General features: G+C 45.1%; 1 protein-coding gene across 4 annotated transcripts in view; it reads right to left on the minus strand.

Moving 5' to 3' along the window:
* slit1a (slit homolog 1a (Drosophila)) overlaps window positions 1–10,564 on the minus strand; it is an 83,414-nt gene that overhangs the window by 62,832 nt on the left and 10,018 nt on the right. For all 4 annotated transcript variants that reach the window (XM_031879144.1, XM_031879126.1, XM_031879136.1 and 1 more), the window contains exons 2-4: window positions 9,340–9,411; window positions 6,991–7,062; window positions 5,424–5,495 (exon numbers count right to left, since the gene is read on the minus strand). In XM_031879144.1, coding sequence (XP_031735004.1) covers window positions 5,424–5,495; window positions 6,991–7,062; window positions 9,340–9,411 — 216 coding nt within the window. The remainder of the gene's footprint in view (window positions 1–5,423; window positions 5,496–6,990; window positions 7,063–9,339; window positions 9,412–10,564) is intronic.

The following is a 10,564-nucleotide window of genomic DNA, read 5'->3' on the forward strand; positions in this document are numbered from 1 at the left end:
ACACACACACACACACACACACACACACACACACACACACACACACAAAACAGCACTGATGTCCCAGCGCTTTAGTGTGAATATTTAACAAGCTTCAATCCATCTGTTCAATTATTCATAAGGAAGGACACAGAATCGTTAGTAAATATAAACACCGCTGTTTCTCTCCTGCTTTCGCCGCAACTTTGCTCCTGTCTTTTGCTCCTCTGACCATCTCGCTCTCTCTTCTTTGACTTTCTTCTTCTTCTTCTTCTGTCTTTTTTTTTCTTGGCTTTCTCTCCTGCTCCCTTTGTGCTGTGGTTGTGAATATTTCAGACGGCGCAGTGGTTTTTAAATTACCCCCTTTTGGCTTCCGCTCTCCTCACATGGTTTGGTCTGCATTTCACTCTCACACACGGTCCGACTCGTAAAGAAAACAGCGACAAGCCATAAAAGCCACTTTTACCAGCTGACAAGGACACGGCCAGGAAGAGGGACAGGGGCACGGAGTTAAAGCCTGCCAGGTATTTTTCGGTTGGCCGCCAGGTCAGATATTTCATACCCCTGCAAAAAACTCTAGCCCTGCATTTAGAAAGTTAGAAGTTAAAGAGTCCATTAGCCCAAATAAGGAAAAGCTTCCAGGCCAAATACCTTTGGTTTTATTTATCCAGGTTTTAAAATATCTGTCTTTGCATTCTACCCCCAGGACGATGGGTTTTCTTTGTTGGTGGTGCTCAAAGCATTGCAAACTCACATTTTAGAAGTTCAGCAAATTCCCCTCTCCCTCTCAATAGTCCACAGACATCAAAGGGAAACATTTTCAGTTCTACCAAAGAAAAAACATGTTGCTGTTTTCTGTGCTCTGAGCAACTCAGAAATGGAAATCTCAAAAATCGGTTTTCACTAAATCAAAATTACCTGTAAGGGTGTTACACCACTGGTAGTAAACGTCTTTGGGTGATCCAACCCTCTAAGTAGCCATTTCTCTGATGCATGCAGGTATTTCGCTAAAGTGAACGTTACTCAGTAAAGTCTCTGTCAGTGTTTACTTAGTGTCAGACAAACCACAGTCAGGAAATCAGGATGTCGGCCATCGATGGCACAGAAACCTACTGATGAAGACGGGTTGCTATGGGGACTGCTGCCAAGTGGGGGCCCAAGCCGTCCTCTGAGGGAGAGAGAGAGAGACCTAGCACGTCGAAGGAGGTCATTCATAAGCAGAGACAAAGACGAGGAAACGACAAGACCAGCTTGGGCCATTAACAGCCTGCCAGACACACATGCATGCACAGACACACAACCACACACACACACACACACACACAAACACACACTGCGCAGTATTATACAAACACTTAAAAGAAGTCACGAGGAGAAAAAAAAACTCATTCATGTCAAGTCTTTCAGCCAATCATACACAAAAAGTCAAAAGTTGAAAGAGTTAATTCGCTGGCTTTGTGGCACAAAAAAGTTTTGGAACACCAGAGCGAGTTAACAAGTCTATCAATGTGCAGCAGATGCAAAAGGAAAAAAAAAGGTATTGAATGGTAACAAAGTCAAAACAAGTAGGAATACTAAAACAGAGAGATGATTTATAGATTTAATGATGCACATAAAGGTGCACATTATTTATTCTAGACCGCCTTCCCACAAACAATTCTTTCTTCTCACACTGAGCTACCGTTCCCTAAGCATCAAGCGATCAACAAACAGAAAACACAGCATCCCTCCAACACAAACACAGAACAGGCAGTTCCGCATCAACACATCGTTGAAGCGGCTCTTTTATCTACAGTCAAAGCCATATAAAGAACATAATCCCTCGTGTGTGCCTGCCATCCACACATTAGCACACAGAGATGTAATTATAGTGTTGTTCTTTGTGTGTTTGTGCCTAATTGGTGTTATTTACATTTTCCCTCTTTTTCTCTCTCTGGTGAGTGTGCGCATATGCATGTGTGTCACCCAGCCAGTATTTCAGCATGTTTGTTTGGGGTTTGTGTATATCAGCATACCAGTAGTCAAGCATTAACACGAAAATTAAAGACCTTAAAGACCTTAAAGAAGAGTGAGATCCTCTCTCCAATCCTTTGCCAGGGCTTCCTCGGCTCCCCTGTAGTGCAGGTACTACCACACCCTTCCCTCCTCCCTCCTCCATACCTCCCGGGGAGATACACAAGGGGAAACCTCTCTTAACCGTCCCCTCACCCGACCACGTGACACTACACGTAAGCCATTAATGAAAGCAACACCCCTTCAAACAAGCCTGTGTTGTTGCCGGCATTTGTTTGTGGCGGCAACAAGCAACACGGTAATCGAAAAACTGCAAAACACCTCTTCTCCTCCACCTCCCTCAATCCCCCCCCCCCCCCATCCTGAGCGCAAACCAGATGCTATTCCCCGGGGCCAGCTATCAGGCTAACTGCTCTGCACTCCTCCAACTCCGCTCACCTATCCCTCTGTTTTTCCTCCATCCCACGGTCCTTCCTTCCTCCTGCTCTCCCACTGCGAAAAGACACTAATTACAGACATGGATGAGTAGATTACAGATCTGAAGTGCAGTGGAAGTGGGATGAGGAGAAGTCAGGGGCGGTGGGCTGGGGGCAACAGGTCGTTAACAGTTATGAATACAACTCTATTTTCACTGTTATTGTTCACGGATGTTCTGCGCAGCGCCTCTCACCTCTGTGCTGCCGTTCCCATGCCTTCTCGTTGATGCCATCCATCATAGGCAGCTTTAACTAACTCTAACTATCTCTAATCATCTCTAATCAATTCCAATTAACTCTCCTCTGCCCCTCATGCATCAGTTTCACTGGTATCTCTCAGGCATGGGAAGAGACAGAGGAGCGGGGGTGTAGATAAAGAGGTAGACTCTCAGAACAGAAAGCACAATATTTGTGCACTATTTTAATTCTCTGTTCTGTACATGAAACAAGACATACATACGGAAGTTTGAGCTTTGGCAGAATTATTTTAAAGGTTAAAAAGTTATTTTCTTTTCTCTATTAGTATGTTTTAGTAGCCATTTTTCAATAAATGTAGCAGGAGCATCAATTCTCTGTCATCCCTTTGTAGTGGAAACTCATTACCCCGTTAGTGTAATGACTGCATGCAGTGAATAAAAACTCCCCACAAACCGACAGTCCTCTGCTCATTTAACCAACAGCCTTTCATCAACCCGGCTAGCTTTTCCTCAAAAGTTTAATGAGAGTAACAATCTCATCTGTTATCCCTCCCACCTCTATCCCCTACGTCCTTCTTTATGTTTGTCCTCTCTGCGGGATGTCTACGACAAAAAGCCACTTTGTTATACAAAGCCTTTTCTCAAACCCTCGCTCCAGAATGAGCAAAAAGAGGGAAAAAAGAGGGGAGTCAAAGAGACGCAGAGGAAGAGTGTAAAAAGTCTAGAAAAAGGGAAGCGGGGCAATTAATCCTCCGTCCAAGAGAAGAGAAACCATCTGGGTTAGCGCTCCACCTGAGGGCAGCGGGCTTTCACGTTAACCTCTCTTGCTAGGATCATAAAGGCAGACTCTAACAAGCCCTGGTGAGCACTTTGAGCAAGTGCAAAGACACACACACGCATACATATATGCAACCATAGACTCTCTTTCTCTTTGTCTCTCTCTCTGTCATCCTCAGACACATGCACACTCACACACAAATAAGGCGCAATTCTTCCTCTGGGAGCTGAGAACCTTTTAAGTCCATTGAAAGCTGCAGGTGGGAGTCAGACAAGGCTGTAACCTAACCGCATCAGACTGGGACCAGAACCTACGGTGTGGCCCAGACACACCGCTCTGGAGTTAAGAAACACATTAGGAAAAACCATTGTCTTCTACTGCTCTTCCTGATCCCACGCTATTTAGACCTCGTTTTTAACAAGCACTAGAAGTCTTTCATAAAGTAGCAATTGTCATTCAGGGACCATCCGAGTCCGTGGCCCAGGATTGTACATTTGCTTTAACTGCTGAAGAATGTACGGCATTTCCACACCTGAAAAGCTTTAAGTTCCATTACAGTTCCCTTTTATCCAGCCAAGGATAAAGTACAAATGAGTGTATATACACAGACACACATCGAATCGATTAAGCAATGTTAAACAAAGTCTCATTCTCCAGAACGTGGCAGAAAAGCCAGGGCTAGGTTTAGAATAATGAGCGTGAAGTTAGATTGGATGAAACAGGGGAGCTGTGTTAGCACAATCCTCTGGCTGTTGGCAGAGCACGCTGCTCCAAATGGACTAATCACGCTCGTTCAAGGCCATCCGCTGGTCTGGAAGGCCTCGGTCTGCTCTTCGTCTGTTCCAGCTAGACAACCTAGGGCTGCTCAGTGTAAGTGAGCCACAAGCAGGATAGCCTTGCCCCCAAAGGATGAGGCTTTGCCCTCAAGCCCAACAGGCTGGTTTTGGTTTAATGATAGGTGACGTGAGGAGACAGTTGTGAGGAAGTGACAGATAGATTCAAGATGGTGTTAAAAATCAAACACAAGATAAACAGATGGCGGGCTGAGGCCAGGATCATAGGTTGGTAGTACCACTTTGTGGATTGAAGGGAAGGAAATGATTTTTCCACATCCCACTCTTCCATTATTCCCAGATGCTCCAGGTAATCTGAACTGGAATAATGGGAGCTGGAATGATCAACTAGCAACAAGGACACTGAATATCCCGAAGAAAGGACAAAAATAACATTTAGCGCTGTTGCAGATGGGGGTATGAATTCAGCATTACTGTGGGATTTTCTCACTGCATGGGGCACATGGGTGTAAGGATGTGTGGGTGTGAGACAGTACTGGATTGGCCTTAACTAGTGGAGATGATGACACATCTCATTCCTATGATGGAGGTATATGAGTCCACCGGCAGAGTGAGCTTTGGGGACTTTTCCTATGACATAAAACGACCTCATTAGGTAACGCAGACATCCTTTCACCTTGAACATAGTTCAAAGTATAATGTGTCCCTCAGTTCCAATCCCAATGTCACACCAACTCTCTGTCACCAGTGGATTCTCCCACAGACACACTAGCACAGAGAAACTTCAGATGACTTGGCACGAAGGCCCAACGATGTGCAAATAACTCAGATTTCCACTCATCCAGTTCATTTTGTCTTACAGACAGCAAGTACAGTGGAAATCCCAGTGTACACTTCACACACTTCACCTAATATGTCTGAACGCTAATGAGACATGATGGCATTCCAGCAAAGTGCAATTGAAGCTTAACTGCTCTTTGATTGTGTTTAAACCAAACCAAACCGAAGCCAACATTCGTCAGACTTGTTGAGATCATGCTGTGCAGTATGTTGTTTTACCACATACGATCTCTGAGCAACATTGGTGGCTTGCATAATAAAGAAAAGACAAAGAGAGGCGGCATGTGCATTCACAGAAAAGAAAAAGCTGTGTGCTCAGTTGAAATAAAAAAGTGAATGTACTTACAGTCGAGATAGGGCAGGGTTCTTCTGAAACAGCAACTCAGGAAGCTGCTGCAGTTGATTACGGTTCAGCCGCCTGCAGCAGGGAAAACATATGATCAACCAGTGAGTTTGTGTGTGTGTCTATGCATGCGTGCCCTTGTGTAGGCTGTGAATAATTTCTGCTGGCTGCCATAGAATCGGCTTAGCCACAGGCTATTGTGTTTCAGTGCGCTATGAATGTCACATAAATATCCGACTGAAAGTTCAGGGGAATTAAACTTCTAGTCGGAGACAGCACCGTAAATTATGTCTGCATAGTTAAATTACGATGCTGCGCCGAGTAGAATTCAGTGCTCTGCTGACTTTCCCAGAGTAACAGAATAGCAACATTCCCATTCAAACAAGTGAATTACATCCACCAGTTATCTGAGCATGAAGAGATTTTATCTGGGGCGAACTATCAAAACAAGATGTTTCTAAATAAAATTAAGAGAAATGGATGAGCCTATTCAAGCCCAAGGAAGCACCGACAGGAAAGGTGGTTGGCAACAGACTCCATGTCAAACAACTAAGGTCCAAGACTGGCAGGCTTTATGCAACTACAACAATTAAGTCAATGAGGAACAGACTGTTGCTAATCTGTTGGAAACCACAACTCTCTTCTCCCTGAATGGCCCATTGGAGGCACATGGGAGTGAATGCAGCGGCTGTGGCACAGAGAAGCTGCAAATCTGAAAGGCAGGCAGCTGCCATTCCTTCAGACACATTCAGACAGATGTTGGGACCTGAGCCACTCACTGTTTACACTGAGAAGAGTGCTTGGCCAGCTGAGGTGGAGATTTAGTGTGTAATGGGCATTAATGGTCTGCTGCCACTCTGTTCAAACTAAACTGTACCTGCTGGTGGGGCAGTGGCTTTTAAACATTAGAGAAACGAGCCGACTAATATCCACATTGGTCTGGCACACGGATACGTCTACCAAGTGTTCAGGATCTGCTGAATATGGAGGAGGAGAGGAGGGGAGCTGTACATGGCCTGGGGTTTGGTCATGTAAATTGTTAATGTGGGATTCAGATTGGGGGAAAGTCTTTTATAAAATAACCGCTATGTGTGCATGACGGCATGTGTGCATAAAGTCATCTGCTGTGCCGGTTTCCATGTGGGTAGCACTATTGATTTGCTAATGAGCTGGTTGAGGTGTGGTCGACTGTGTTTGTCTGTGTTTTCCCAGCCGTTTTACAAGCTGTCGAAGAGTCCTGGTGCTGTCCAGATGAGCCAGGGTCTGCGGTGGGGGAGGCCTCTTAAGCCCACACATCCCACTGAGGGCATTCCTGTCAGGCAAATCTAATAAAAAAAATTCTCCCAGCCCACGCTGTACCCTCTCGGCACCATCCGACCACAATGAAATGACAGGGAAGAGCATCACACTTGATATACCATTCACGGTCCGTTCCTCCTGTTAGTCTCATTACACTGATACAAAATATTGAATACAGATCAGTAATGGCATTTTTATTTGAAGTTAAAGAAGAATTGAAACGTGTTATTTCTGGTCAGGCCATCTACTGACAACCCTGGGTGGTACTCACAGTCTCTCCAGCTCCTTCATGTCATCAAAAGCCCCACGCTCGATCACAGTAATCTGATTCTCCATCAGCTGCCTGCAGAGAGAGGACAGAAAGAGAGCCTCAGAGATGACGTGATACAGTGTGGCTTTGACTTTATATGACTCTGTAAAAGGTCACTCGGGCTTTAACAAAGTAAAGGAGGCTTTGGGTGGCGGGCCTTCTTGCAGTATGTATATTCAAGCTGGGTGCAGTATATTATACACGCACACACACACACACACACACACACACATGCACACACACACAGAGGGCAGTGGTGTGGACTGAGGGCACAGTGTGGAATCTTGGCAAAGGAAGCAAGAATAGCAGCCAGGAAAGTTTCTAAGGCGGCTCAGAGAGTGTGGGTCCGGGCTCTGGTGTGGTCCACTGGGTGTAGTGGCTGGGTGGAGATGAGACGAAAGGTAGGCAAGGGGTCAGAAAGTGTGAGGGGGGAAACTGAGATGGGCTCCAAGGTTTTTACAATTGGCACAAGCAAGGGAAAGTAGGCTGTGTGTCTATGTGTGCCTGTTGGATAGCATAGTTGGAGAGTATTAAAGATGCAGGCAGGAGATCAAGGCTATTAGTCATTACAAACATGGATGCACGCAAACATAAGGTCAACACACACACAAGCAGGAACACATCCTTTCCTCAACTACATTGCCAAAGCTAATGCACAAGTTTGGATGGTTTTGGAAGTGTTACAATAACACAAGGCCAGGAAGGAGAGAAAAAAGTCCAGCAGCTTTAGAAGCAACAAGAGCTTTCCTTCATTACGTATACAACTGTTCTGTGTTGAAGGCAAACCTCTCATGTCTCCTGTGAGGCCATGCAACTCAGCTGCAACTCAGCAGTCTGGGCTTCCTCCCCATCGAATATAAATGCTAATCACTGCTCGCACTCCATAAACATAGAGAGAAAAGCGCCATGCACCTCCGATCTCGTTCTCATGAATTTAGATGGAAGTGAATAAAATTGTGATGACTTTTGAATTGAGAAAACTTTTTTACAGACAATCGGAAGGCTTGAAGCCTCTGGCTTTTTTATATTTTTCTTTCTACTTTTTGATTGTTTCTCTATTGTATTGCTTTTCCTCTCTCTCACACACAGACACACACACCTAGACACACACACACACACACACACACACACACACACTGCTGATGTAGACCAGCTAAGTACCCAGAGCCAGATGAATGGCGGTAAATCAGCTGTGTTGATTTCAGACTGACAGGATAGATGGCAGCTGACTGTAAAGATAAACCTCTGTTCCTGTTTAGCTCCTTCTGAGGGTTGCCCAGGGGTCAGAGGTCAACCCACTGTTAGTCACACAGAGGTTGACCCCCCCAGTACACAGAGACAGACTTCACACAGACATGCCATGCACCTACACCATGTTAATCATGTATATATTTGGCTGGTATTTCAGAAAGCGAGCAGTGTGTGTGTGTGTGTGTTACGTGTAGCACAGTGGTGGCTGTGAGGGACTTAGAGACTTTACAGCAAGGGAGGTGCAGGGCTGTCTTCAGTACCCCTGCAAGGAGTTGTTTCCTTCTTACTTGCCAGTGACAAGCTGCCAACATGAATGCATTCAACCTCCACATGGGAGTATAAGGTGGTGCACGAAAGGGGGCAAGCATGGGAAGACGAGAGGGGACAAGGAGCAGACAGGGGGATGGGCGGGTAACCATGAGACTTGGGAATAGTCAGGCTTTGCTGGGTAGTAGGAATTATGTGCAGCTCATGTTACATTTAAAACATGTTCAGGTCTACACAGCTTCCCCTCCGGCAGAGTTTGTAACACCTATAGCACTACTTACAAGTGTGTGCGCTCACATGCACGCATACAGACACTTTTACAACTACTTTAATACCTGTGCTGTTTAAAGTGCTGTCTAAATCCAACACAGAGGGAGTCAATGACTTCACCTTAATGTGTTAACTGTGTTGAGAACCTATTTAGGACTGGCGCTTGTCTACACATTACATGTTGATGTGTGGGAACAGAGGGCAAGTGTGTGTGTGTGTGTGTGTGTGTGTCTGAGGGACAATAAGTGCTACTACAACATACAGAATACGGTGAGAGAGAAGTCCATTACTTCGCTAGCTGCAGTCACTCAGTAGCTTAATGTACTCTGGAGTAGGACTCTCGACAGAAGCATCTCCACTTCACTGGGTTTATGCTAATTTGAGCAGCAAGGCTGTACAACTTGTGTGATCCAAGGTTAGATACAGCTCAGATATGCATGAATCGATCAACTCAGACACGGACATGCGCCACAGATACACATACAAATATCTTACCATCACACATGAACATGAAGTACTTACAAAACTCGGATGTACTTGAGTCCAGCGAAGTCACTCTTGGTGATGCGTGTGAGGTTATTCCCATTCAGCTCCCTGCAAAGACAGACATGCAAAGATGTATGAATAATTCATCTTTATTCTCCCTTTGAACCTCAGCTTGATGACTAAAGGTCATGGTGGCACAAATGCATCTTTTTCTACTGATGCCTGAGTCAAAATCTTATCTGGAGCTTTGCATCACACACAACCACAAACACTTCAGGCCCACACACACACACAAAGCATGATACTGGTGTAACGCTGTCTTTAATTGCTGCTGTTTTTATGAAATGCAAATTTCTATAGATGTTACATGTAACATATATTGAAGGGTGGAATCAGAAAGGTTGTGTTAGAGGGAAGTTCATACTCGTTACTAGTTTTAATTATACTGAGAGATATTAGGTCCTATTAAAATGGAAGACACATTTGAGCTGCCTGTTTGTCTTTCTATTCCAGCCCTGTCCCACCAACACCCACAACCCCCCTCTCTTTCTCTGTCTGCCCTGTCCTTCTACTATTGGTGAGGATTAGCAGGAGCCAGCGGAGGGGATTTGGGTAGGGCCACAAGGCCAGAAAGCTAAGTGCTGTGGATATAATGGAAGCAGGCTCCCTGCTGTGAGCTGGCCATTGCTGCAAAAGAAGAGACTAAATAGTTGAAAAGAGAGAGGTTTTAAATTTACTGCTGGGTCCTTAAAAGTTAATCATCATCTAATGGCTGACAATAATTATTTATAAAGTGTCATGTATTTGATAAGTCTAAAGAGCATGACAACCTCACTGGTTCAGTTACCTCTGCTGACATAAGACAGGTTTGTATTGTCCTTTGTTGCTGCAAAAGACTGTGGAAGATTTATATTTAACCTCAGTAGCAGATTGTATTCTCTTGACAGAGGGGGGAAAAAAAGCAGGCAAAGCATGCAAGTGTTTCTCTGCGCTACTGCACGCTCTAAGCATTATGAGTCCACCCTACCCTGACTCCCTCCAACCCCCAACCCCCAACCACAACCAAAAAAACTGGTTCCAAATCTACGCCGAAAGCGCCGGTCTCTCTCGCTCAGTCACTCTCTCCTTCTATAGTCTAATGACCACTCCAGGGACTGTAGCGCTATGCAGTAGAAAATGAGAACGGTCATTATAGACAGATGGTGAGAGAGAGAGTGTGTGTGTGTGTGTGTGTGTGTGTGTGTGTGTGTGTGTGTGTGTG

The sequence above is a fragment of the Anarrhichthys ocellatus genome, unplaced genomic scaffold (assembly GCF_004355925.1).
Source record: "Anarrhichthys ocellatus isolate YVR2014 unplaced genomic scaffold, GSC_Weel_1.0 scaffold3, whole genome shotgun sequence".
In the NCBI taxonomy this organism is placed as follows: domain Eukaryota; kingdom Metazoa; phylum Chordata; class Actinopteri; order Perciformes; family Anarhichadidae; genus Anarrhichthys; species Anarrhichthys ocellatus.